Raw genomic sequence first — 24,964 nt, 5'->3', positions numbered from 1 at the left:
ACTACCCCAGTAAATAAGGATACTCCAGTTGAGGCTTGGCTCTAGACTCAGCTCGTCTGGATGTGGCAATGTGGGGTTATACCAACAGACTTGATTAGCGTGATAAATCTCGTGCCTCTCGACTCCGCATCTCGTCTCGATCACTTCATTCCTCAATCAACAAACAATGAGCGGAAGAATCTCAAAAGCCTGCGATCCATGTCGCGTTCGCAAGGTCAAATGCAGCGGCTCAGTCCCTTGTTCGCAATGTGGCCACCTTAACCTTGCATGCGTCTACTCCGTTGCAACCTCCAAGCGAAGACCTACCGTGCGAGGGCGATTGGTAGCGCAGATCCGAGAGGGGACGAGGCCTGACGATGCAAGGTCCAATTCGGCTTCTCCACAGACTGATGATCCCTCGCCTGTCGCTTATAATGCGATACCGACGAGTATTGGGTCGGCGTACTCTTCCGACTTTTTTCTCAATCTGTTGCTCGACTATGAGCGCGTGGTTTTTCCCGTCAATCCAATCATTCTCCCTTCGGAGATTGTGGCTGCAATTGAGGCGATGGACCAAAGCTTTGAGGACGCTGCGCTTGTGTACGCATACGCTGCTGTCACTATCAACCTTACACAAACGTCTTGGGATTCGGAGGGCGAAGCACCTGTCAGAATCACAGAGCTTATGAATCTGAGCTTCAAAGCGCACAGACAATCTGAAATGGGAGTTGGCATTCTCGGGAGGCTACCAGTGACAGTCAAACGCATTGTAACATGCGTATTCCTGGAGATTTGTCTCATGGCGTTTAAGCGATTCGACCGCAGTTTTGTCATTCTTCGAGAAGCCATTGCAATGATCCAAATGCTCGACCTAGATCGATACAAAGATGCTTCACTAACCGACCACGAATTAGCCACCCGACAACGTCTATACTGCGAGATTTCCATTCACGAACGCTTCCTCACAATAGTAGCTGGTCATCCTGCCATTCTGCCCCCACTCAGTCTGGGCGTTTTGACAACAGACCACGAACTTCCTCCCCACGTCAACCAAGGCTTCAATCGGCTGATTGAACTATTCCACGTCTTGGATGATACCTTTTTAGCCCACTGGAGAGCTCAACAAGATCCGCAGGCTACGGCTCCAGAAATGACTGCCGCGTGGATTGAGCATAAGCAAGCTCAACTTGACCAGGACGAGTTTGATGCTGCAGAAACTAATAATGCTTTGGTGTCGAGCGGTTGGGGTTTGACAGAGCTTCAACACGTTGATCTGTTCATCACGCGATTATGGATGAGAATTCTCGTTTGGCAGCTTGCGTTATCTCAAGGTCTTTTACAATCAGCTGTACCGCAAAACTCTCACGAGGGCTTCTCGATGCACTTCCCCGCACAACGATTATCGACTCAACTACGGAACGTGGTCCTTCGATTGGAGAGGGTTGAGAGTATTGGTCTCCATGGATCTGGGATTCTGCAGAAGCTGTTTGAGATAACGAGTACCGTGGCTGATGTGTTGGCGCTGCCGATTGGACCTGGAGAGGAACAAGATGCTGAAGCAAGAGTTGAGGACTTTCTGTTCCTCGTGACGTTTTTGTTGAGTTTTGATAGGATTCATCAGAATCAGAGGGAGTACTTGAAGGAGAAGTTGAGTGCGCTTCAGAGGGAACAATCGGGGTTTCAGAATCTGGCAACATATAATCCGGACGGATGGTGCGATCAGCAGCAATAGCATACTGCATACAGTTCAATGAAGCAATTAATATCAGATTTTAACATTGACTATCAGCATCTCAAGCAGAAGAAATCATACGCCGAATAAGGAACCCAATGCGGCGGGCTCGTGTCGTCGTCAGAAGCAACTATATTCCTCAGTGTCTGATCCCCATCGGTTGCAGCCTTTTCTACCGAGCTCATCATGTTTCGCCAACAATCTGGTAGCTGTCGAGTTGCGTTGTGTAGCCACCAAAATATCAATTCATCTGTCATAAATCGATCCCTCATCCCTTGTCCGCCTGGTTCAGCAGGGTTAGAGTTGGTTGGGCTTTGTTTCTGGATCGTGAGACTCATTCATCGTCAAATCCCCAACGACCCAGTCATCTGGGAGATGTATTTGGCTGATATCGATATCGTTGAAAAGACTGGCCGCATCAAATGGCCCCACTATTGATAATGGATCGTCAAAAGTCGGTATTGCCATAGGGTTCAGCCCAAGGTTTGGGGGGAAATCCGATGTTTCTGTTAAACTTTGGGGACCCAGAAAGAAGGCTTCTGGCAAAGAATCCAGTACTGAGGGGTTCCACGGATCAAGCACGTCGCTAGAGTTCCATGGACTCGACATACCAGGATTCGGAGCTGAAATTGGGTCGTTGGTTTCGGTAGTATGATGAGATGTTGAACTCGGGGCACAGCAGGAACGAGCTGATTTTGGAGAAGTCTCTGCAGTCCTTTCCCCAGGTTCGAAAGGCGACAAGGCAACTGACGGTGTTAAGCTTTTCTCTGTTGAAGGTGGCGACTGGATGCTCTTCGTGTTTCTGCGAGCTGTCTTGTGTGCACATGTGCAAGTCTGGCCCTCATCGCAGCAGCATCGCTCTGAGCACGGGATACAGTCAATATAAACTCTGATGAGATGACCCAGAAGGGAGTATACCTTGATCAAACTGCTTTAGCATGGCCTGATGTGATGCCGATGCGCATTTGCATGTCGTATGAACAGATCGGGAGTTGCGCAAGGACCTACAGTGATTGCACTGAGAGACCGGACGTCCTTTTCGACTGACTCTGAGAAGCGGGCGGTCTGCACATCGCGTTATCATGAGTTTGTGCCTCGAGGGATCCTTGCCATTATAGGATACTCACCAGTATGCTGACATTTAGCGACGCGATGGCCGCGAATACAGCTTTCGCAGGCCAGCTTCTCCATGTGGGAGGCCATCGCGAGAGAGCCTTGATATAAAATTGTACGGTAAATCAGGATAAAAGTCAGGTATAGTATAGCCTGAGAAAAGAATGAGGTGGAGATGATATTGGAAACGACACCTGGAAAAAGAGGGCATCCGATACCGGGGGTATGTAGTTAAGGGATCTACTCCACACAGGACAGCCAATTATAACCCTTCTTCACAAGCCATAAACCAGTAAAAAGTGGGGAGCTTGCAGACAGGGCAGTAATTGTTAATTCACCCTAGGCAGCCTAAAGCTTAACCTTATAGGCGGCAGTCGCCCCTATAGCTTTAGGTGCCAAAGCATCCAGTGTTGTTGCGTTCTAGACTCAACTTTTAATGTTTACAGTACATTAGTGTTTTCAATAGTGGCGGGTTGAATGACTGTAAGAAAGCGGCTGCATCACCTTTTTGAGACAATATTGTCACATTGCAGCTAGATTCAATAATTCTGTCAAAGTTGGGACATATAAAGCATCGAAACTCCCCCCCATACCACCTAGTTATTCCTTCAGACTTTCAACTTCGAGTTTGCCTCTTTACTGTACCCACCAAACATCCTCGATAAGCCCACCAGCATGTCAAACCTTTATATCCTCAATATCATCAATCAATCCGGTGAAGAAGCCGATTACTCCATCGACTGTCCATACAAAGATTTACCCCCTGTTACGATCTGGGACAGGAACAACTGGATGACAATGTTGAACCTGAACCAACACTACAGTGAGCACTTAAGCACAGCTGGGCTTGTATTAAATTGGCTAACCTATCCCAAGTTCCCATCACTATTTCAGTACTTCCACAAGGCGACTCCCCATCCGTTAGTTTCGTTCTTGCTAGAAATGGACAGGGTGTTAGGGGAGATGTGATACACAGGCCTGGAAATGAGCTGACGGTCGATATTGGAAATAATGTTGGAACTCCTTTGTAGGGCTTTTCTTTACTTTGTTTTAGCTAAGAACATTGAAATTTTGTTAAGAGCATCAGCCCAAGTTAAGGACTTTCACCTAATGTTAAGTGTGAAACCTCTGTCAGCACTTATGCAGCAGGGTTCCAGAAGTGATGATAAAGGTAATGAAACAGTTGATTGCGGGAATAGAACTCCAGATAATGTTCAAAACACTTATTAAATGTTATGTAGGCATATCTAAAGTATCTAAGTCTTATGTAGTGTATATGTAGTGTATATGTAGTGTATAGATCTATTGAGTTAGAGGGACAGTCAGGCACTCAGTTCAAACTTTTATTCTGACACTGTTCTGCTGATTGCGTTATATAGTGATTAATGGCTACGGGAAGAATGGGTTTATATATAAGCTTTATTGCTAAGAACGAATAAAAGCTTAGAGGGAGTGAGAACATGATTTCTATAGATAAAGAATAACACTTACTACTTAAAACTTGTACAACTCTTAGACTCAGCATAGTATGTGATTGTCTGTAAAGTATTGCCTTACCCTGCATTACGCGTATTAGTGGCGAGACCCCTGTCACGAGAGTTACGAGAGCTGACACGGGGCGTATACTACCGGCACAGTAATTACGCGGCTGACGAGCAACGAAACAAATGACACGTATAATGTTGGTCAAGATTTCTATCCAAGACTAGTATTGTGCTTCAGGCAACCTTGGAGATCTTGAACCCACCAGGCAGTCTGGTCTGGAAAACTCCCTTGGGATCGTACTTCTTGGCAACCTTGCGAATGAAGTCAACATTCTTAGGGCCGTAAGTAGAAAGAGGATCCTGGGTAAAGTCGGCGTAGTTGAGATACTCCCAATCGACAGCAGCACCCTGGTCGATACTGTACTGCTTCATCGTCTTGCGGAAGCGAACCATGCGCTCACGAGCAATCTTTTCCTGCTCGACGCCGTTGATCATCAGCTGGACCTGGAACATGACAGCGTTGTCTTTCTCGCGATCAAGACCGACGACGTTGCCGCCTCGCTCTAGGGAGTGCTTGGAGAAGATGGTTGGAATGGCTTGGAAGATGGCATGGCAGATAAAGTCACCGTCGGGGGATTGAGCCTTCCAGTCGCTGACGAATTGCTTGTGCAGCTCCAGAGCCTTCTTGTACAAGCCGAGCTTGTTCTTGAAGGTGATGGCGAACCAGACGTTGCTAACAACATTAATATCGGTAGTAGACAGAAGGGCGACTGTTACTTACCGGTATCCAGCAACCAGCTCAAGCTCAATCGTCATGTTACGATGAGTATCCTTGCGCAAATTGGACGTCTCATAGGGAATCTTCCAGAACTCGTCCAAGGCCTTGGGAGCGACAGCACCAGTGGTATCCTCGTACGACACTGTGATGCCAATCTTTCCATTCTGAGGAGTGTAACTCCAGAAAGGAATGACTGATCCATCCTGGTAGTTAACGATATTATCGGTCCAGTCTTTGTATGCTTGGACGTGGGCATCGGTTGTTTCTTCGGCCGAGTAGGTGACCAGGCCACCCCAGAGGAGAGGAGCGTCGAAGGCCTGGACGTCGAAGCGGGTGACGATACCGAAGTTGGCTGAGCCGCCCTTGAGGGCCTTCCATAGATCGGCGTTGTTGTCCTTGTTGGCATTGACGATGCGTCTGATGAAACATTAGTAGACGTCGCTATAGCGTGCGCGTACATACCCATCGCCGAGGACAACCTCAAAGTTGACAACCTGGTCACAGCCAAAACCCCGACGGGCAGTATAAAAGGTATTGCCACCACCTGTCAGGAAGCCAGCAACGCCGACAGTCGAAGTACGACCACCTGCAGCAGTAGCACCATATGGTTCAAGAGCACCGTAGACGTCTCGCCAAATAGAACCAGCCTGGATCTGAGCAACCTTTGTATTCTTGACATACGTAGTCTTGTTCATCAATCCTATGCATGTTAGGTGTTTCACGTTGAACCAATGGCAAAGACAACTTACCCATGTCAATAGTGACACCATCGTTAACTGCACGCAATTAGACAAACTCAATCAAGCGAGCATGCAACTCACTGTTATTCGCCGCCCAAACGGTATGTCCACCGCTTCGAATCGCGAAATTACACTTTGTATCGGCTGTCAATGTCTTGATAATCGTAGATACATCCTTGGCGCTCTCGGGCTGAACGATACAATAAGGTTCCAGCTGCGACGACACGGAAAAGTACGACTCAGTGCGGGTCTTGTACCCGTTACTATCGGGGTAGTAAACGTGCTTCAGACCCTTTGCTTCAAGTGAGGCACACTGAAACGCGAAAGGTCAGTGACATTGCCTTTTTTTTTTGCGACAGAAATAGCTTACGCAAGTCTCCATGGCTACGGCGGGTGAAGCAGCGAGGAGGGCTGATGCCCAAGCCAAGACTGAGGCACTCGTCTTCATGATTGCGATGAAACGGGATGGATGATGGGATGTCACCTTGAGAGGGGGAGAGAAGATCTGAGAGGACAAGTCTGTGCGGGAACTTGGGTACTTTTTGTTGATGGGCAAGATCGTCATGTGCAGAAGCGGCTGAGGAACTCGCGGGTTCATGGACCCTTGTTCTTGGGGGTAAAATCACGCAGATGGAGTGGGATCCTGGGGGGGTTATGGGGATGCGATTGGTTCGTCAGATGGGCTGGAGGTTGGATTTGGTAAGGGATTCATGGCATTACTCGATTATGCATGTTGGTTGATCCTACATAGATGATCTTGATCGTTTTCGGCCATGACCCCGGGATTAACATGGTTCTCTCATAGGTGAGCAGACGAGCTGCAAGGTCAAGACGGCAAGGCACCTACAGACAGTATGAATAGACATGTACGAGACGGAGTCTGTTGGTACAGGTTATCCGATCGCCAATTGTGATACTCAACAGTCATGGACCGCGAAACGACTCAACCGTTCAATTCCCATGGCTCTAGATTGACGAGATGTTAGTGCTAAATCAAGCTTAAGCTCGTCGGTTGTCATGCTTCTCACCCTAGAAGCTAGCTCAGAGTCTGCGCTGACAGTGAATGGGTTAACGAGACTCTAAATAATACGACCCAAAGTCTCGGTGAGCTCGAGACTAAGGTTCTCCGGCGAACCATTGTTCCCTCAATCAGCGGCACATGCATTCTGCAACCCTCAGGGGATATTATCCGAGCGTTACATCGGCAGTTGGGGCTGACGATTCGTAGTCAACCGTAAAAGGCGGGGATTTATGACGATCTCTTGACCTCGAGTCATGGCCCTTGTTCATAGCCTGTTACAGCGCGGAATTACCGTGAGAACAGACCAGCCAAAACCTGTCTTTTCCCCCCCAATCTAGGCTTGTTATGGAAGGCCGGCATAACTAATTCTCTCTACCCGGACGGCCCGTCAAGTTTGACGTTTTATTTCTTCCCTCTAATCTCGCCTGACGTTTCCCCAATAATTAAGGTTCAACCCCAGTCAATTCTCTGTCGTCTCTTTTCTCTCACATGGAAATCTGTAGGGAATGTACCCCTTTGCGTAGTGATCATCAAATCACGTTCAGCTGTATATCAGTAGACGATGTGACTTGAAAGATTTGCACGACTTGATGCCCAAGTTGACACCTAATGATTTTGCGTCTCATTATTTCCATTTCATCCCGTCATGTCGTTCTGAGTTTGCACTACGCGGGAATTAAACTCTCGATCAACTGTTACCATGTCGTTTCCTGTCGTCAACGGTGTCGAGGTTGCGGTGGCACCTCCATCGGGGTACAGAGTTGACTTTGAGAACCCATTGACTGATGCGTCGATGGTAAGGAATGCGTATTGGATCTTTGGGCTGGAATTTGCGATAGCGACGGCATTTTTGGGGCAGCGGATGTATACGAATGCGGTGATTCTACGCAAGTTCTTGATCGACGACTGTAAGTGTCTGATGTTCTTTGCTTGGAAATTCACTAATTGATTGTAGATTTAATCCTTTTCGCTTGGGTACGAGAACCGGCCTGCTTCTATGACACTCACTAACTAATTAGGTCCTTTCTATCGCGGCTCAATCATGTCTTCTCAATGCATACAGTCGCAAACTACTTGGCGTCCATGCATGGGAGATGCCAATCGACAGCAACACTCAAGCCAACCTACTCGTCATGTGCACGACACTGACTTACATCCCGACGACAATCCTCTCCAAGCTTACGCTCTGCTTCTTTTACTACCGCCTCTCGCCATCTCTATGGTATCAATACTCGGTCTACTTCACCGGCTTCATCTGCAGTGCTAGTCTCGTCGGTATCTGGTTCAGTGTTCTTTTCGCATGCAAACCTATCGCTGCGGGATGGGATGTTAGGATGTCGGTTGGGGCTACTTGCATCAATCGTCCTCCCATCTACATCACCCAGGCTGCCTTTGGTTGCATTACTGATGTGATGCTACTGGTATTGCCTATTCCAACAGTTGTCGGTCTACAGATGTCTGCGCGACAAAAGCTTGGTCTTGTCGGACTATTCGCTATCGGTTCCATTACTCTCATTACATCCATTGTCCGGCTGGTTCTTCTTCTGCCAAGCTTGTCGAATCCCGACCAGAGTTGGTCATTGGCAGAAGGATGTCTCTGGGTGTAAGTCCCCAACTCTCTTTGCATGACCCATCTGACAACGACAGCATCATCGAAGCCAATCTGCTCATCATGTGCGGTTCCCTCCCTACCCTTCGTGTCTTTCTCAAAAACGTCGCCCCTCGAGTTCTCGGCGACAAGAGCACACGAAAAGGTAGTGAAGAGCAAAGTGGAAGCGCCAACTTTGGTCTCCATACCTTTGGTGGTTCAAATGGACCACGCCGAAAGTTCGATACGCTCGTAGAGCTGGAGCATGATACTCACTTCAACAGAGTGAGCTTGCGGCCTGAAGGGATGGGTAAGACAGATGTCAACATCTACAGTGGCAGATCGGATGAATCTTTGGAGAACAACCCAACTGGGGATAATGATAGTGAGGACGGGATACTGCAGACGCGTACTACGACTGTTCAGTATGAGAATATGTAGTTTACGATGGACGAAAAAGTAATAGTAATTGAAATGAACCCCCGGTCATAAGGATCCCTAGCTTTCCAGGCAGAAGCAAGATCTTGGACGACAGTGAGGGCAACGAGTATATTGCCCAGATTTGTCGATTGGTGTTCTTTACCCTCGTGCCTTGGCTCTTCTAATCCTCAATCTTATCGCTGTCAGACCCCTGGCTGATTTGGCTTATGTAAAGTGGATACATGTCTTTATCTGTTGGCGGGTCGACCTTAGATTGACGACCTGAAGTGGGGGATCAGCAGCTGAAACGCATTTCAGCCAATCTTCACAGTACTGTACAATCACAGTACAATCATCAACAAACATGGCCAACACGCGCATTGAGATCGACCCTGAGGGTGATACTCTCATAATTCTTCCAGTAAAGCCTGCCTCTACCCAAACTGAGACTCCAGAAACCGCTACGGAGAGGCACTATCTTTGTTCCAAGAAGCATCTAACCCTTGCCTGTCGTCGGGCAGCAAAGCTCTTCTCAAGTCAATTTAAAGAGGCCTCAGTCGAGTCAGACGGCCTTTATCACTGGAAGTTCGAAGGCATCTTTGACTCCGAAGCATTCGAGCTCGTGTTGAAGATCATCCATGGCAAAACACGCGGTGTTCCCCGCAGTGTCAAGCTGGATCTGTTAAGCGACATTGCGACGATCTTCGACGATCTAGAGTGCCATGAGGCTGTGGCGTTTTTCAGTACAAACTGGCTCTTTGGATGGACTGTTGAATGGCCTCAGCCTGGACAGTTGAGGGACAAGCCATTGGCTCAAGTGATTCTCGCATCCTTTGTCTTTGAGCACGCATCCCTCTTCCAAACCTACACAAAAATGGCTATAAGGCACAACATCGATGTCGTATCGACTTATGATCTGCCAATCCGAGCAGATGTTTCCGGTATGTCAGCTAGTCCGGATTAATGACTCAACTGACGTGTCAGATAAAATCGAAAGCACAAGAATCGAAATTCTGCAGGGTCTTGTCGATGGGCTGGAAAACCTTCAGACCAAGATCCTTGCAGACAAGGTAGGATGCAATGAAGCATGCCGAGCCACACTGCTGGGAAGTCTACTGCAAGGAATGAAGAAGTCGGGGCTATACCCCCGCCCGTCATCGCCATTCCCCAAGTTATCCCTCGACGCTGTACTCGCATCGCTGGCCAATGTGCAGTCGCCAGCGTATTTCGGACCACAAAGTCAAGCACCTCTCCTCAACTATGCTGGCAGGTGGAATCTTGATCCTACATCTGCGAACCTTGTGTCCGGAGGTCTTATTGGATATCCATCTGGGCTTGTTCAGGGTCAACCAAAGCCTGCAACAGCTGGGACCAATACTCATTCTGCATCGGCTTCTCAGCAGACTACCACCGCCGGTGGGCTCGCTCGGCCTTCCAGTGGTCTTTTTGGAAGTAGCAGTACTCCTCAGAACACCAATACTCAGCAGTCGTTCAACTTTGGTCGGCCCTCTCCCTCTCCGGGTGGTCTCTTTGGTACACCTACTGTGTCTCAGACTGTCAAAAGCCCTCAAGTATCTTCTCAATCTGGAACCAAAGGTTTATCTGCTTCTAATGCTGGGACCACTTCCTCCACGACAGAGAACCCAGAGCAACCTGGAACTATCGTTAGGCATAATTGCCGCCTAAAGGATCTTATTGAACCCTTGCTAGTAGCAGCTGAGAAGGAGATCACAGGTCTGAAACTCGCAGACTTCCCTCGGCCGTAGTAGCAAAGGGGTATTATAGTTTATCAGCTGAAATAGTGGTATTAGGTATGTGTATTAGTTGACAATTTCAGGTTATAAGGAAGGATACCTGTTACTCTTGCAAATACTGTATTGCTATGTTTACTCCCCGCACTTCTGCCTGTGAATAACAATAAACCTGAAAAGAACAAATACTGGCTGTTGGGCCTGCCAGAAGCATACTATATTAAGGCTAAGTACTTCTAATCTATTTACAGAAGCAGTTAATACTTATAGAGTCTGAGCTCCTTAAGCTGTAAATCGAAATGCCTCCTTCTTTGATGCATACCTGACTAAACCTAGATAGGAAAAAGGTATCCTTGTCACTGCAGATAATCTACTACACTGCTTACAAAAAGTCCACTGGATACTCTGCTAGCCGTCACTCCTTCACCTCACCGCATCACTGAATTAGGGTGAAATGCCAGGAAGATTACGAAAGTAAGAGAGCTTTGTACATCAGGACATGCGAAGAGTAAATAGCCTTGATTCTGCCATTCTTTGCTGACCTCGCTTGACTTTGGTTGTGAACAGACGTCATCCTAGCGAATGCATCATCTTTTACCGAACACTTCTCAATTTCTCACTCATCAATGAAAGCGATTATCCCTTGCCGAATCCACCATGTCCGTTGCGCCTCAAATGGATCCTCTGACTCTAAAACGAGGTTAAATGCCTCTTCATCCGCCTCAAAGTCATATAATTGTCCATGCGTCAGAGGGTTATAGCGTCGTTTCCCCTCCGCCAGCCACTTCTGTCGAAGCTCGTACGCCCGACTCAAGGCCCCCTCCCGAGCCCGGCCAAGATGTTCATGTCCCCAATTTGACATGACATGCACGGCGGTGACTTTTGGTATCTCCCACCATAAGTCCACATCCGGCTTGTGTCTTGAAACCACAGAGTTTCGGCTTTTAACAAGCTTATCTTGTAGACAGTTCTGAACTATATCAAAGTACCCATTTCTTTGTAGCGTTTTGTGATGCTTGAGAAGTTCTCCGTATGGTCCGATGCATGTTACTACTAAGGTATTCGAATAGTCCTTCGGCGGAAACATTTGCAGAGATGCATCAACTTCGCTCACTGGTTGGTAGCTCCAAAGATATTGTGTGTCGTAGCTGTGTCGTTTCTGCCCCTTGGCGTTTGAGGTATTCCACGGGCGGATTTCGTCCATGTAGAGGTCTGTCCATTCCACCAAAAGCAGCTCCTTGAGATGCCCGAAGAGTCGTAATACAGATGAAAGATCGGAGAACTTATAATTGCGCTCGGAAAAACTGGGGTGTGAGAGATAAAGGGAGCCTGTAGAGTTGTCCAAGGCAATTCTTTTGACTTTTTCCATGTCGATGGGATGGAATTGACCGATATCCCACGCACAGCCACTGAGCATTCGATGCTTAGTACCCCAATCGTCCCCCTGAGAGATGAATAGGACATCCGTCTCAAAATTGAACCATGTCCGAGGACCGTGAGACCGTGTGCGAAAGGCAAGCTGATAGCCTCTCTTGATCAAGTGGTCTCGAGATTCACGGCATGTATGCAAGAGTGCAGGAATTGGAGCGTTGCTAAACATGTGGCCCTCTCTACAAAGCTCCCAAGCATAAGCAGGATTCTCGCTTAGCCAGTCAAGACTGATTTGAGGTGCAAGCTTGGAGACGTTCCAAGGCTGATACGGGGACTTGGTGCTCGAAAAGCCATAGCGTTCAAGTGTTCGCTGCTTGGTCCTAGACGGGATCTGAGATCGCCAATTGAAGGAGAAGTGCGTGAGAGACTCGTCTAGTCGAATGGCGTTTGGTGTTGCGCGTATATGCTCCGCGAATTCATCGTAATCTTGCTTAGTAGATCGTCGGACTTCGACGAAGCGGGGGGGCGTAGCTAAGCTGTAGATTTCTTGGCGGAGCTCCAGGGGAAGTGCTAAGAAGTAATGGAACTCAGTGAGCGACATCGCGACTTATCTCGGCTTGTATCTCTGGATTGCAATGGAGTTGGAGTTGGTGAGGTCTTACCGCCTCAGATGCCACCGCGTAAGCAGGCTGACATGTTCGCAGGAATAATATTAGTCCGTAGATCCCCATTGGCCAGGGTGAGTGAGAAATAACGAGTAATCAGATCATTTATGTTTCTGCCTATTCTTTCTAATACGGGAAGCTTCCCTCTGGAACTTTCTCCAAAACCCCTGATTCCTTCTGCAACTCGTCTTGTTCGTGCAAATACGGCAACAGAATATCCGCCCAGTGATGTTTGCCCTTGTACTTTGAAGCTGCCTCATCCCAATTCTCAATTGCTTCAGCCAGGCGCCCTGGGACATGGGGTTCTTGTGCGATCGTAGTGATTGGCTCAAAGTATGTGCGTACCGTGAAGAGGAGGGCTTTAGATCGAGGAAGTCGTCGGAGGGATTGTCTCTCGGAACGGAAGTAGAGGTCGTTTATGGTGAGACCCTTGTCATTTGCCGTTTCCCAGGCTAAGTAAGAAGTGTTAGGGTGTTTTGAGTGGAGGCCGTGATATGCTTACAGGCTACTTCATTACTGTCTTGATCGCCCATTCGGTGAGACCAGTGAAGACCGTCATCGAGTTGGATGAAGAACTAAATGGTCAGCAACGTACTGGGAAACTGGGAATATACTCACATTGTTACGGATCACTGCTTTATCTGGCTGCATCGTCTTGAAGAAGCGGTTCATAGACTTTTGCAGCTTTGACTGGTAATGAGGAACCTTGGCTTCAATGTGTAGAGTGTCTAGAGACATTCTGAACTTTTCGCTCAATCGCCAAAAGCCAGGTAGGCAGACAGCTCCAGCGTCAAGGTGGTATTGGCCGTCTAAAATGTCAGCCGAGTAAAAGAAGGAATGATGCAACTTGCCGTCTTCTTCAACCATGATGATGAGATCGTCCTGGACCAGTTTGGCAGCTGTGGCCATCGCTTCCTTGGGATTATCTGATGGTCAGCTGGGTCTTGACTCTGAGGGTGATACACACTGGCTGGGTAATTGAACTCTTCCTTGGTCAAAGTATTGCGAAGAATGCCGTTGCTGAGCTGAAAGATCTTGGGATACCGAACAGTCAAGTATGCAGTCAGTTCATCTAGAACCTCGAAACAGGCGTCTCGAGTAACAGTGTTGTCAACATATCGAACATGCGCATCAATATCCTTCTCGAGCTCAGAGACCTTGAGATCGTGATACCAGAGAAAGTTGGAGTCCATCTCAATCCAATTGTTCCAGTCCATCTTTCGAATGCCCATGGTGACGTGGTTGGGTCCATGGCGGCAGGGTCGGTAAAGCTCAGGCTTCTTTGCGTCAAGGTCAAAGTCGAGCAGAGGCTTGGGTGGAGGAGTCTTCCATTCAAGATCCGTTTTGGCTGTCTTGTTAGATAGGTTCCCCGATAGAGCAGAAAACGTACCAACAGGTTTAACCTTGCGCATCCATTCATACACAGCGAACATACATAACACCACTGCCGCAAAAGCTACGGGCACTATTTCTTGACGGAGACCCATTGATTCAGGTAGTAAAGACATGATTGATTGATGAAACAGGCCAGAACAACGTTGAAGTTAAATAGTCGTAGCGATGATACAGTGCCCAGAAACTTTCCAATTGCGGATTACTTACCCGACTCACCATCAGCGTATCAAACGTGATGCAATGTTAATAAACTAAACCAATTACAGTAATTCACCACGACTCAGCTTCCCCGCCCGGATGATGTCGTCCTCTGGTCCCAAATTGCGGGGATCTGTTAGGGACAATAATTATTGACTATCTTATTACTACTTATGATGTTTTACCTGTCTTGGCTGTCTTGATAACACCCTCTTTGTGGAGTGCCTCGATGATGTCGAGAATTACAAAGTCACAGCCTTTTGCCGCCATTATGTTAACTCCTACGGGAACAAGCTCTTTCTGGAGGGTTGAGTTAGAGAATGAGCCGAGGTCAAACATGCCGAGTGAGACTGCGTAGTCTGGAAGTCCTGCCACAGAGGCGAGTCTTCCGGCGTACACGGTCTGACTGCCTGAGTTGTTGGACTTTGCTTTTTCTGCTTCCAGGGATTCCTCGCAGGCTTCTTCAGACCCAAGGGTGGAGTTACAGTTAACAGTGGTGTTGAGCTGGGTGATGAGAGACTGTTGTTCAGAACTGGCTTGGAGAAGCTGTCGGATATACGGATTTGAGCCACTGATTTGTTAGCGGTGATATGAATCGAAAGGGGTGACATACTCTTGGGAAACATCAGGCTTGTATGAAGGATAGCTGGCCGAGATATAGACGTAGACAGCATTCGAGCAGCTCTTGTTATCAGCAGTCAAGAACTCACTTGCGACCCAGTCTTCGATACCTTTCTTGGAAGCCAAGTCATCCTCATGCGTCGACTGTGTCATTGTCTTATTGGCGTTCATCCACCCTTCGCGAATCTCAGGCACCATATGAGGGAATGCACCATCGTGAAGGCTCTTGTACTCTTCAACGTAGCCTTTACCAAATTCGTTCCACTGTTCATAGGTAGTCAAGTTCAGATAGACACTGCCCACCATGTTGGAGAGGTCCACGTCGCTGAACGCCTTTGGTGTAGAGTTTGTCCAGGCTGAGTCAATCGAGAAGACACTCCCATCGGTAGAGAGGAGATTGGTGAGGCTGTTCAAAAACTCCCCTACTGCAGTCGCTGCTTTAGGGGAGTCTCTTTCTAGGTTGAGGAGAAACCGTTCACTCCCGCTGTCTAAGAGGACTTCAGACGGCAACCCAGAATACTCTCTAATCGTGCCAGCGTAAAGAGATCGGGTGAACTTGGATAGAATGGCAGGGTCTCTGGCAATGATGCCCGAGGTGTCCATGGCTGATGAAAGAGAAAGAGCCCCAGTGAGATTGACAGCGTCTTGGGTAGGGCGATTGCCGTGAACAGCATTCTGAAGTGCAGGGCCACGGATACTACCGCCTGTATCACTTCCCATGCTAGCATCAAGCCAGTCATACGAAGCGACAGCAGCAGCTGACCCACCGGAGCTATCACCAGGCGAATTGTACCCATCACCTCGAGGGTTGAAGGGGAGAAGGTAATCGATGTGCTCGGTGACGTATCCGCCAGCAAACGCAAACTCGGACATTTTGTTCTTTCCAACGACTACAGCACCGGCATTGATGAGCTTCTGTACGCATAGAGCAGTCTCGGTCTTGATCTTGCTCATTTCATACAGAGCTCTGTTGCCTCCACTTGTCTTGACTCCTTTGAGGTCGTAAAGATCTTTGACACCAAGGCGAAGACCAGCGAGAGGTTTATCTTTCGTGGGGGTATAGTACAGACGCGATGGGACGGCGATCGTGAGACCTCCGGCGGAGAGGGCGCCGGCGCGAAGGGGATGGTGGGTTCCGGAGGGGTCTTGGTACGTGGACTACTACTGTCAGCGATGTTTAGTGCATAAGCGGGGAGCTTACTTGGATAAAGGCTTGGTTGGTGTCGACATAGAGACGGTATGCTTGGAAAACATTGCCCGTGTAGCGATGCACAAAGTATGGGCCAGCAGGCACGGACTGTTGGCCGGTGTATACTGCTGAAACGTTGTACTTTGAGGAGTTGAAGGCAACCTCTTTATCGGACTTGATGTACAAAGCTGCGATCGTCAGATACGTCAAGTAGGTGGGTCGTACAACATACCCTGAGTAAACTCCTTGGTCCAAACATCATCCTTCTCATACTCCCCCAGCGCAGCGGCAACACGCTCAGCATTTGCCGTCCCGTTCAAATTCACCACCGTCAACGGCGTAAACTCCTCAGCATCCACATCAGCATCCCACGAATCCAACGTCCACGCTGCAGTCGGAGGAACAAAGTACTCAAGGTCACCAAGCTGTATCTGCCTCGAAACAGAAGCGGCAGAAACACCAGCAAGGTAGAAAATACCCACCACCAGGGTAGAAAACGACATTGTAATAACTGCTGCCCATTAATCTCACCAGCGAGCGGGAAACTCGTTATATAAACGGGCTCGCCAAGACTGCACATCTTGGCTTACAGGCTTCCCATGTTGCCTCTGGCCAATCGCGGGTATGGAATCGTTAGCCCCCAAACTGTCGGGCAAGCTGACGATCTTGGGTTACGTGTAGCGTGGACCTACCCTCACAAGCCGTGCCTTGAAACCAGTTGATATTATCCCGTTTCGGCTATTTAGCATGCGTGCTTGTTGAGATCAGCCCTATAAGCCGGTGGCTGATGCTGGGGCTAAACGTTGAATTGCCTGTATAAGAAGACTGATGCGAGCTGAGTCTGTAAGCTTATTCCAACACTCTTGATAGTCAGCAAGAGTGCATCATCACATCTACTTGAATTGCCTATTTTACTCTAAGAGTCATTGCAGATCCTCCTATTCTACGGACATTTACAATTGGCCGAATGTCAAAGCTTATCCACGTCAAAAGCCTCGGCAAAGTCTGACCCGAGTTTCGGATGAATTGCAAACGTCGGGAGTTTCACTTGGCGGCAGATAAAAGTAAAAGGTTAAATTCTTTAAACTTGCAAAGTTAGAGTTATTATTTTCCCATTAGAGTTCTCGTTAGAGTTTAATAAGCGTGACATTCTTGTTGATCGTTATATCTGGCCATTGTTAAGCGCCTCTGTGATACCGACGTCTCGTTTAAACGCCTCGAGCCAATCTTTGTTCTCTGCAATGGTTTGATTGAATGGGTCGTCGCTAAATTGTTAGAGATCGAAAGAGGTCAGGGTGAATGGGTGACGTACTCGTTGTAGCTAATCCATCGCGCGTAGTGTTGGATCTCTTCATCCGACGGAACGCGACTCGCTGGGTTATGGGGTGACATTATCGCAGACACCCATCGTCTCAATTCCTGCGTAAACCATCGCCAGTAATTATGGTCATTTAAGAAAGCTGTACTTGTTTTTAGAACGAGTCCTCGAGCGGCGAGGAGATGAGGATCTGGTCGGAGTGGCGTGTTCCAAGCTTCAGGATTTTCCGTCGCCGTGGAATGTCGCTGCCGAAATGCGGCCAGCCAATAATCGTCGTCTGCTGCTGTGTGATTGAGATTTGAATCTGAACCATGGACTATAACGCGCGCTTGTCGGCGGAGGTCGTCGTCGGGTGGTTCAATGCCGATTACGCGTTGCAGGTCGAGATAAGCCCCGAGTTCCTGTTCAAGGCGCGTGTAGTCTTGGATCATCGCGTTCAAGTTCATTCCCTCGGATAATCCGATTAACTCGATTCCTGTACGTTGTCGGAAAGGGAGAAGCCAATCGCCGGGTAAATGAATGATTTTGATGAGCCAATTCGCGATGAAATCGGATGGTGTCGCTGAAACTTCCTCCAATCGGCCAACGATCCTACAGCATTCTTCTCGCAACTCATCATCCCTGATACTCAATCCCAAGAGCTGTTTTGCTTGTACAAACTCTTGCAACTGCGTCTCAAACGGACATCCTTCAAAAATATTATTCTTTCACTAATTTCCAGCGAAGAAAGTCGGCTCTCGGCGTTTGATCGCATCGGTCCGAATTGAGCCTGTTGTGAGATTGCAACGTTCGAAAACACCAGATCTCGAAGCCACGATGGGCAGACTAGATCAACGTGAGACAGCGGTTCTGAAGCAAAGAGAATTCGACACGCTTCGAGCTGCATTTCGTCGCCTGTTGGCATTCGCGCATGTTTGTAAAAATGATTCTGCATGAAATACGCAAGCTCCAGCTTAAGCAACTCATAAGCTGTTCGGGGTGTTTCAACGAGTGCACGGCTGCCTTCGAATGGAAACGGACTATTTCGTTCAGTTTCGATAAAATCTGCAAAGTCAGTACTTCCACTAATACATTGACGATGAACTCACAAGGAGGAATCGAGTTCTCGACAAGCTCGAGAATATGAGGCTCAAATCCCCAATCGCCCTTCCAGTCAGCCATAGTCTTGCCGGTCTTGAAATGATCCGCTAGATGATGCACACGATCGATCCACGTTTCCATCACAAGATTGCAGAAGCCACATCGTGAGTGAATTGCTGGCGGAGGAGCTTTCCACTGTCGCATAGGCCACTCGGCGAATTTAGCATTATGGACGAGTTTCAGATGCTGATTGAGATGATCTTTCCGATTAAACGTGCGTTCCTGTACAGGTCGGTTCTTGCACGCTGAATAATTGTGCGTTTCGATGTGTGCATCATCAGGATCGACGTGACCGCAGAAAACACAGCGAATCTCGGGACTATCGGCTTTTTGACCTCGGGGTCCTTCTGGACTGCAGACCCATCGTTCCAAAGGCAGATGCAACGAATTCTCGTGTCGTGACCAATCGTGTTTTGCTCGGAAAGTCTCGGTGCAGAATGTGCATTGAAATGCTTTTCGGGGAGCTGCGAGAGATCGTCGTTCTTCTTTGTATGCACGTCTTCTGCGACGAGAACTTCCCCGACTGAATAGCTCATTGAGGCCGAGTGATGAGCGACTCGTGTGAGAATTGACTGAGCTGATTGAGCTGGATCGTGATGTCCCGACACTTCTTACTGAAGGCGTTCGCGATAGTCTCGTATATGGACTCGATGAACCTACTCTGTTAGCTTCACTCACTCACGCTACACCAAACTCACCTGATTGCGGTCGCACAGATGCTACAGCTCTCGCAATCGCAGTAACAGCAGCAGGTTCATCCTCAGGCGGCGAATCAACCCATCGCTGCAGCGGATCCATATCAGACGTATTCCTCACAGCCGGCGTCCCAGGTCTAGGCGGAATATCCATCGCAGGCGTATCCCCATGTCTCGGCGAAGAAGCACTCGACGGGATCTTTCCCCTTCGTCTCGCATTAGCCAACCAATTAGATATCTGCGTCTTTGTAAGCCCCGTCTCCTCCTGCAGCATCCGCCGCTCAGGCTCGCGCGGATACGGATGGTTCTGATGCGTCGCAAGCCAATTCTTCAGTATCCGCACCGACTCCCTCGTGAATCTCCCGCCGACCTTTGCAGGCGGCGCTGGTTGCGTGTAGCCATGCAGGGACAGGGGCGTGAAGGGAATTTGCGGCGCGGGATGGGTTGGAGCAGGATTGGGGATTGTGCTTGATAGGTCTGGTGGAGGGGCAGAGTCGGACATGTAGGGGGTTAAATCATCGCTGATGAAGCCGTCCAATAGGTCGACGTCTGTGAAGAGATTGGGGCTGTTGAAATTCATGGTGAGCAGTGAGTGTAGGGGTCAATGCATGCACGTCACTGTAAAGGTGAAGAAGAGAGGTCTGATCCCTTCAGTAAAGGTTATCAAGTGGCGGCATTGTCTGGTGATTTATGATTGGCTGAGAAAAGGGAAACCTTGTCATCACGCCCTATTGATGGGGCGTCATGTGAGCGGGGAACTGGCTAGTAGTAGGCAGACAGGCAGACTAGGCTAATGGATTTTGGATATGTCTATGAATGTCTATTTGCTTGGTGGAATGTTTCGTGGAGTTGAGTCAACATGACGTGGATTGGTCTCTGGTTGATGTAGATGTCGTCAAATTGTTTGAGGACGTCAGGGTAGGGCCTAAGGTAGTCTCTGGCCTGCCAAAGGTATTTCTCTGCCTTGGACAGATTGCCGGTATTCTGAAGCATTCGGGTGATGTATTCCTCGTGTTTCTTGCGCTCGTCTTCGGTGAGGTTTTCCTGGAAATGTCAGTACGCCCTAGACATCATCGATAAACATACCTTGATGTCAAACATGAGATTCATGGTTGGTTCGATGACGGCTGCTTTAAAGTCGATATCAGGATGCTCTTTCTGAAGGTCTTTGGTTTGCGCTTCAAAGTCAGAGATTGACTGCTCGCGCGTCTTTTCGTACAACTGTTTTGAACTCATTTTGATGGGTTTTTGGTGAATCTTTGATGTGTTTGGGGTAAAACTGAGATTTCGTGACGATTGACGTGGACCCCTCCGACACGTCAACCCTGCAGGGGCGTGTCGAACACCCCAGAAATTGCATAACGTCATGAATTGGTTGGCGGGAGGTGCCATGACTCGGGTAAAGAAGCAAATGTACATAACGGTTATCGAGATAGCAGACGCTGATGCTGTCAAGACTGAAGCTATTTGAGCAGGAGAATTCATTTTATGGCGTGACTATTTACTCAAAGCCCCCAATAACAGCCCCTGCAGCTCTTGAAGACTCTGTCGACTCGTCTTCTGACTCGCCATGACATAGAAAACATTGCCCAAAACTCGACTGTGAGCATTCCAAGCCCCAGTTCCCTCTCTCAAATGAGTCTGAAGTTTCTTGGCGGCCAAACTCTTGTACCCAACACCATCCTCATCCCTCAAACTAATCGCCAAAACACTTCCAAGAGCCCAAACACCCAGAACCTGCTGATTATGCGAGACACTGTTAACAAACTCTCTCGACCAAACAGACCAGGCCTGCGTATCCTCCTCCCAATCCTTCTCCGCCCATTCCCATTCTCCCCTCTTCTCCATATCCTGCATCTCCCGCACCGACTCAACAGCAACTTGACACCCAACAGCATGCGCTGTGTAAGAATGTCCATGCAGTAAAGCATCGCTCTTGTCATCACTAACAAACGCATCGAAAATACTCTCTGATGCCATGGTCGTGCAGAGCGGTACAAGCCCGCCCGTAAGTAGTTTAGCGTTGACTGAGATGTCGGCGTCGGTGCCGAGAAATGACGCCGCTGTGAACCGACCAAGGCGGTATAGCCCGGTAAAAACTTCGTCGAAAATTACGGGGAGTCCAGACCACGAGAGTGGATCCTTGGGGCTAGAGCCTTTGCCAACGAGGTGAGGGGATCGACGGACGACGTCCACTAGGGCTCTTTGGAAGAGGGGGTCACTGAATTTATCAGCACTCAATAACAAGAGGACTGGATAAGAAGAGGGAAAAGACTCACACAAAGATCATGCCTCCTGCGCCGAGAATTATCGGCTCCATCATGAGAGCGCCAAACTTGCGTCCAGAAGCTTGGAGTTTTGACAGAACGCCCTCAATATACCGCTCATACTTTCGGTAGTGCTCGGTATTGAGCCGAGATTCAAGATCAAAAACCTCCGAGATCGATCTGAGATCCGAATCCTGTCCCAGTTCATCCCTCAGACCATCGGGAACCTGAACAACCCACTTCCCTCTGACGCACTGAATGGTAGGATAGTCAAACCAATACCCCTTACCCTCATACCACTCAATCTTTTCATTGTAAACACACGGCTCAGCACAATCCATCGCACCAATAGTATCCCCATGGTAACTCCCCTTGAGTCCCAGAATATGAACATTTTCATTCGGTCCCCATCCATACCGCAGCCTCGCCGCCCGCAGCGCCATCTTGACAGCGACTTCACACCCGGTACTCCCATTATCAGAGTAGAAAACACGTGAAAATCGCGGATTGTCTGCGCCCTTGAGGAGCATCTCCGCCAGCGCTAATGCAGGCTCGTGGATTGCCTCGGCAAACATTACGTGGCCGTACCGACCGGCTGCGTAGGCTGCTGCGAGGGTGAGGCGCGAGTTGGCGTGGCCGAGACCTTGGGACCACCATGATGCTGAGCCGTCAAAGGCAGGTTGGAGAAGATTGGGAGTGGAGGGGGAGGGGTTGAGGACTTGGAAATAGTCGCCGTGGGCTGAGTCGATGGCGGAGATTGTATCGGCGGTGACGAGCTTTTGTTGGGTGAAGGGGTACCAGATTGATTTGCTTGCTTTAGAGGTCATTGATTCGAGGCGAGAGATTCGGTCTTTTCCTCGTTTGTCGAGAACTTCGAGGACGTGGTCGACGTTGCGGGAGGCGTAGTACTCTTTCATCTGCTCAATGTCTTCTTGTTCATTGTCGAGTCGAGCAGGTGGTTCAGGGACTGTGTCGACCGAGATGCCGCCCAGCTTTCCAAAGTAGTCTCGAAGGTATTGATAGTTTTCGTACTTCATGTCTTGGAAGAGAAGAATTGACTCAATGTCATGGCCGCGCATTCGCAAGGACTCGTAAGCAGAAATGGTCTGTGAGATACCACCGAGCTTTGAGTCGCCGACGAGAATGACTGGCGCACGCAATGGAGCGTATAGATCAGCCTGCGTCGTACCAGATGGACCAGGTGAATGAACGCCTCCAGCAGTCTCTAGAAACAGCCATCCTGGTCCTTGAGACGCGTATCGCGATGTGGTGTCGTAGATCTTTGTGAGAACATCTTGATCAGATGGAATTGGCTACTCTGTAAGCTTCGTTCATCAATCAATTGACTCCATACCTTGCCAGATGCCTTCGCAGCTATATGAGGACTGCAAGGAATATCGTATTGGAACAGCGTCTCATGGTTCGTAGACGGAGCATATCGTTGAATATGACTACCTCGTTAGACAATGTCTCCCAAAATCACCCAACTTCTACTCAAATTAGCTTAATCCCTTCAACATCCCAAAAACTTACACCATCCATCGGCCTCATCCGCAGCCCCTGTAGAAACCGGCTTAAGAAACCATGTCTTGTCACCCCGCTTACTCGCAGCATTACACAAAATCGTGCTGAAAATCGTCTTGCCCACATCAGTATTCGCACCGTAGACCTGATGCGCTCGCAGCGATCGCCAGAGAAGAGCAGGCACGGGCGCCATTTTTTGCGATGGGTGAGATGGACGAAAGGGTTGAGGTGGAATGCCGCGGTTTATAACAGGGTCTAGATCGGCACGGCAAAGAGCTCCGGGCGGGGCGGGGGGCTCAACATGTACTAAACCCAACAAATTCCACATGCTTTACCGAGTGAAGTGACCTGTGAGTGAGTTTTTAACTTTGTGACAATGTCGAAATTGGAGGAGAAGTTGAGAGCGCGATTATTAGATCGTGAGAAACGGTCGCAATTACGACGATTGACGACGTTTTCAGCTGACAACGTCGATTTTTCTTCAAATGCATACCTCTCACTGTCTTCGGTACCGGAAATTCGAATCGCGTATCAGTCCCTTGTTGAGAATCATGCAGCGCCGCCTCCGTTGCTAGGGTCTGGAGGTTCACGGCTGTTGGACGGCAATTCAACCCTCGCCGAGAATCTGGAGAGGGACATTGCGGCATTTCACAATGCAGATGCTGGATTGTTGTTCAATTCGGGGTTTGATGCCAATGTTGGTCTTGTGAGCTGCTTGCCGCAGCCGGGGGATGTTGTGGTGTATGATGAGCTTATTCATGCGAGTGCTCATGATGGAATGAGGTTGAGTCGCGCGGGACGGAGGGTGTCGTTTAAGCATAATCGTGTGTATGGGGAGGGCGGTCTCGATGATGTTTTGAGTGGAATTGGGAGCGAGAAGTCGGTTTTTATCCTTGTTGAGGGTGTTTACAGCATGGATGGCGATGTTGCTCCTCTCAAAGAGATTCTCGAATGCGTCAAAAGGAGACTCCCGACGAACGGCTACATCATCGTCGACGAGGCACATTCAACAGGCATTTTTGGTCACCAAGGACGAGGTCTGGTCTGCGAATTGGGTTTGGAGAAGGAAATATTCGCACGATTGCACACTTTTGGCAAAGCAATGAGTTCTTTTGGAGGTGAGTAAACTCAAACCGCGCAGAAACAAAGCTAACCATGCAGCTATCGTTTTGTGCTCCCCTACGACACGAGAGTACCTCATAAACTACGCCCGAACTCTCATCTACACGACCGCAATGCCATTCTCCTGTCTCGCAAGTATCGGTATCTCCTATCAGTATCTCCAGAGCGGAAGGGCTGATGAGAGGCTGAAGCATCTCTGGAGTCTGGTGAGCTATACACACAAGTTACTAGCGGAGGCATGCTCCCTCAGCCAATCAATTCGCGCAGAGGAAGCCCCAAGATCTCCAATTATACCGGTTTTCACCTCCCAGCCACGCAGTCTAGCTCAATTCTGTCAGGAAAGAGGATTCACGGTTCGACCTATCGTGGCGCCGACGGTACCAAAGGGCAGTGAGAGGGTGAGGATCTGTGTGCATGCAGGGAACACTGTTGCGGAAGTGCAGGGATTGGTTGAGGCTATTAAGCTGTGGGTGCAGGTCCACGAGGGGTCTGCTAAACTATAGACAAGATTGTAGAAGTAGACCGGAATGCCACTAGCAATTTGAGGCGTCTTCATTCTTAGTACACGCTTGGCAAGCCTTGAGTTAGTAATAGCTCAGGGCTCGTGAATCGCGAATCTTCATCGACGAGTAATAGAATGACTAGTGAGGCGTTTCGGCGAACCTTATGTCAGTCCATACTATCTTAGGTCCAAGGCTACTTTATCGTGAGAGTGCTATATAAAGTCGACGTCCCCCGTCTCATCTTTCTGACATTCTTGTGGCTATCCAATCATGGTTACGCACTATACTGGAGGTGCTACGAGAAGATGCCTTCATATCATGGTCACTTCGCTCAATAGACCCTTCGGATC

At 48.8% G+C, this 24,964-nt stretch overlaps 12 protein-coding genes across 15 annotated transcripts; 5 read left to right on the top strand and 7 right to left on the bottom strand.

Annotated features, from left to right (window-relative positions):
- The first annotated feature begins 141 nt into the window (after nucleotides 1-141).
- Nucleotides 142-1,770, top strand: FVEG_06586 (hypothetical protein). The gene has a single exon (XM_018894969.1). The coding sequence runs from the start codon at nucleotides 167-169 to the stop codon at nucleotides 1,709-1,711; it is 1,545 nt and encodes a 514-aa protein (XP_018752146.1). The 5' UTR covers nucleotides 142-166; the 3' UTR covers nucleotides 1,712-1,770.
- Nucleotides 1,771-3,499: 1,729 nt separating this feature from the next.
- On the top strand, nucleotides 3,500-3,855 carry FVEG_06585 (hypothetical protein; the record flags this gene model as incomplete). Its single annotated transcript, XM_018894968.1, has 2 exons — nucleotides 3,500-3,647; nucleotides 3,701-3,855. 2 exons carry the CDS (start codon nucleotides 3,500-3,502, stop codon nucleotides 3,853-3,855), a joined length of 303 nt encoding a protein of 100 aa, XP_018752145.1.
- Nucleotides 3,856-4,270: 415 nt separating this feature from the next.
- Nucleotides 4,271-6,404, bottom strand: FVEG_06584 (hypothetical protein). Its single transcript, XM_018894967.1, has 6 exons — nucleotides 6,197-6,404; nucleotides 5,908-6,139; nucleotides 5,836-5,862; nucleotides 5,549-5,786; nucleotides 5,090-5,503; nucleotides 4,271-5,041 (listed from the first exon to the last, which is right to left on the bottom strand). The coding sequence occupies exons 1-6, from the start codon at nucleotides 6,389-6,391 to the stop codon at nucleotides 4,543-4,545; spliced, it is 1,605 nt and encodes a 534-aa protein (XP_018752144.1). The 5' UTR covers nucleotides 6,392-6,404; the 3' UTR covers nucleotides 4,271-4,542.
- Nucleotides 6,405-7,360: 956 nt separating this feature from the next.
- Nucleotides 7,361-9,023, top strand: FVEG_06583 (hypothetical protein). Its single transcript, XM_018894966.1, has 4 exons — nucleotides 7,361-7,755; nucleotides 7,803-7,822; nucleotides 7,867-8,450; nucleotides 8,495-9,023. Exons 1-4 carry the CDS (start codon nucleotides 7,548-7,550, stop codon nucleotides 8,874-8,876), a joined length of 1,194 nt encoding a protein of 397 aa, XP_018752143.1. The 5' UTR covers nucleotides 7,361-7,547; the 3' UTR covers nucleotides 8,877-9,023.
- A 160-nt stretch (nucleotides 9,024-9,183) lies between these two features.
- On the top strand, nucleotides 9,184-10,808 carry FVEG_06582 (hypothetical protein). The gene is made up of 2 exons (XM_018894965.1): nucleotides 9,184-9,796; nucleotides 9,840-10,808. Exons 1-2 carry the CDS (start codon nucleotides 9,220-9,222, stop codon nucleotides 10,619-10,621), a joined length of 1,359 nt encoding a protein of 452 aa, XP_018752142.1. The 5' UTR covers nucleotides 9,184-9,219; the 3' UTR covers nucleotides 10,622-10,808.
- A 113-nt stretch (nucleotides 10,809-10,921) lies between these two features.
- FVEG_15896 (hypothetical protein) lies at nucleotides 10,922-12,624 on the bottom strand. Its single transcript, XM_018905125.1, has one exon. It carries the CDS (start codon nucleotides 12,576-12,578, stop codon nucleotides 11,223-11,225), a length of 1,356 nt encoding a protein of 451 aa, XP_018752141.1. The 5' UTR covers nucleotides 12,579-12,624; the 3' UTR covers nucleotides 10,922-11,222.
- Nucleotides 12,625-12,768: 144 nt separating this feature from the next.
- Nucleotides 12,769-14,150, bottom strand: FVEG_15895 (hypothetical protein; the record flags this gene model as incomplete). Its single annotated transcript, XM_018905124.1, has 5 exons — nucleotides 12,769-13,094; nucleotides 13,145-13,217; nucleotides 13,261-13,451; nucleotides 13,494-13,568; nucleotides 13,610-14,150. The coding sequence occupies 5 exons, from the start codon at nucleotides 14,148-14,150 to the stop codon at nucleotides 12,769-12,771; spliced, it is 1,206 nt and encodes a 401-aa protein (XP_018752140.1).
- A 256-nt stretch (nucleotides 14,151-14,406) lies between these two features.
- Nucleotides 14,407-16,548, bottom strand: FVEG_06580 (hypothetical protein; the record flags this gene model as incomplete). The annotated part of the gene is made up of 4 exons (XM_018894964.1): nucleotides 14,407-14,806; nucleotides 14,849-16,014; nucleotides 16,058-16,233; nucleotides 16,278-16,548. 4 exons carry the CDS (start codon nucleotides 16,546-16,548, stop codon nucleotides 14,407-14,409), a joined length of 2,013 nt encoding a protein of 670 aa, XP_018752139.1.
- Nucleotides 16,549-17,207: 659 nt separating this feature from the next.
- On the bottom strand, nucleotides 17,208-19,778 carry FVEG_06579 (hypothetical protein; the record flags this gene model as incomplete). Its single annotated transcript, XM_018894963.1, has 5 exons — nucleotides 17,208-17,310; nucleotides 17,358-18,004; nucleotides 18,049-18,407; nucleotides 18,452-19,159; nucleotides 19,202-19,778. The coding sequence occupies 5 exons, from the start codon at nucleotides 19,776-19,778 to the stop codon at nucleotides 17,208-17,210; spliced, it is 2,394 nt and encodes a 797-aa protein (XP_018752138.1).
- Nucleotides 19,779-20,008: 230 nt separating this feature from the next.
- Nucleotides 20,009-20,434, bottom strand: FVEG_06578 (hypothetical protein; the record flags this gene model as incomplete). The annotated part of the gene is made up of 2 exons (XM_018894962.1): nucleotides 20,009-20,242; nucleotides 20,285-20,434. 2 exons carry the CDS (start codon nucleotides 20,432-20,434, stop codon nucleotides 20,009-20,011), a joined length of 384 nt encoding a protein of 127 aa, XP_018752137.1.
- Nucleotides 20,435-20,545: 111 nt separating this feature from the next.
- FVEG_15894 (adenosylmethionine-8-amino-7-oxononanoate aminotransferase) lies at nucleotides 20,546-23,197 on the bottom strand. 4 transcript variants are annotated; one of them, XM_018905122.1, is made up of 4 exons: nucleotides 22,999-23,197; nucleotides 22,820-22,955; nucleotides 21,478-22,778; nucleotides 20,546-21,419 (listed from the first exon to the last, which is right to left on the bottom strand). In XM_018905122.1, the coding sequence occupies exons 3-4, from the start codon at nucleotides 22,542-22,544 to the stop codon at nucleotides 20,696-20,698; spliced, it is 1,791 nt and encodes a 596-aa protein (XP_018752135.1). In that variant the 5' UTR covers nucleotides 22,545-22,778; nucleotides 22,820-22,955; nucleotides 22,999-23,197; the 3' UTR covers nucleotides 20,546-20,695. The 4 variants fall into 4 exon arrangements, with proteins under 4 accessions (XP_018752135.1, XP_018752133.1, XP_018752134.1 ...); XM_018905120.1 differs by having other exon boundaries at nucleotides 22,820-22,916; nucleotides 23,001-23,197; XM_018905121.1 differs by having other exon boundaries at nucleotides 22,820-23,197.
- Nucleotides 23,198-23,329: 132 nt separating this feature from the next.
- On the top strand, nucleotides 23,330-24,789 carry FVEG_06575 (acetyltransferase). The gene is made up of 2 exons (XM_018894961.1): nucleotides 23,330-24,107; nucleotides 24,151-24,789. The coding sequence occupies exons 1-2, from the start codon at nucleotides 23,366-23,368 to the stop codon at nucleotides 24,612-24,614; spliced, it is 1,206 nt and encodes a 401-aa protein (XP_018752132.1). The 5' UTR covers nucleotides 23,330-23,365; the 3' UTR covers nucleotides 24,615-24,789.
- The last annotated feature ends 175 nt before the right edge of the window (nucleotides 24,790-24,964 follow it).

Source organism: Fusarium verticillioides, chromosome 7 (assembly GCF_000149555.1).
Source record: "Fusarium verticillioides 7600 chromosome 7, whole genome shotgun sequence".
In the NCBI taxonomy this organism is placed as follows: domain Eukaryota; kingdom Fungi; phylum Ascomycota; class Sordariomycetes; order Hypocreales; family Nectriaceae; genus Fusarium; species Fusarium verticillioides.
This window is presented reverse-complemented; position numbering and strand designations above follow the sequence as displayed.

Excerpts from the sequence above, each read along its gene's own strand:
- FVEG_06586 (XM_018894969.1), top strand. The coding sequence starts at position 167 with ATGAGCGGAAGAATCTCAAAAGCCTGCGATCCATGTCGCGTTCGCAAG.
- FVEG_06584 (XM_018894967.1), bottom strand. The coding sequence starts at position 6,391 with ATGACGATCTTGCCCATCAACAAAAAGTACCCAAGTTCCCGCACAGAC. Across the intron at positions 5,863-5,907 it reads CGTTTGGGCGGCGAATAACA|TTAACGATGGTGTCACTATT; the intron begins GTGAGTTGCATG and ends AATTGCGTGCAG. Across the intron at positions 5,787-5,835 it reads TGGTGTCACTATTGACATGG|GATTGATGAACAAGACTACG; the intron begins GTAAGTTGTCTT and ends TAACATGCATAG.
- FVEG_06583 (XM_018894966.1), top strand. The coding sequence starts at position 7,548 with ATGTCGTTTCCTGTCGTCAACGGTGTCGAGGTTGCGGTGGCACCTCCA. Across the intron at positions 7,756-7,802 it reads CAAGTTCTTGATCGACGACT|ATTTAATCCTTTTCGCTTGG; the intron begins GTAAGTGTCTGA and ends AATTGATTGTAG. Across the intron at positions 8,451-8,494 it reads GCAGAAGGATGTCTCTGGGT|CATCATCGAAGCCAATCTGC; the intron begins GTAAGTCCCCAA and ends TGACAACGACAG.
- FVEG_06582 (XM_018894965.1), top strand. The coding sequence starts at position 9,220 with ATGGCCAACACGCGCATTGAGATCGACCCTGAGGGTGATACTCTCATA. Across the intron at positions 9,797-9,839 it reads AATCCGAGCAGATGTTTCCG|ATAAAATCGAAAGCACAAGA; the intron begins GTATGTCAGCTA and ends CTGACGTGTCAG.
- FVEG_15896 (XM_018905125.1), bottom strand. The coding sequence starts at position 12,578 with ATGTCGCTCACTGAGTTCCATTACTTCTTAGCACTTCCCCTGGAGCTC.
- FVEG_15894 (XM_018905120.1), bottom strand. The coding sequence starts at position 23,182 with ATGGCGCCCGTGCCTGCTCTTCTCTGGCGATCGCTGCGAGCGCATCAG. Across the intron at positions 22,917-23,000 it reads GCGGATGAGGCCGATGGATG|TCATATTCAACGATATGCTC; the intron begins GTGTAAGTTTTT and ends CTAACGAGGTAG. Across the intron at positions 21,420-21,477 it reads GCAGGAGGCATGATCTTTGT|TGACCCCCTCTTCCAAAGAG; the intron begins GTGAGTCTTTTC and ends TGATAAATTCAG.
- FVEG_06575 (XM_018894961.1), top strand. The coding sequence starts at position 23,366 with ATGTCGAAATTGGAGGAGAAGTTGAGAGCGCGATTATTAGATCGTGAG. Across the intron at positions 24,108-24,150 it reads AGCAATGAGTTCTTTTGGAG|CTATCGTTTTGTGCTCCCCT; the intron begins GTGAGTAAACTC and ends CTAACCATGCAG.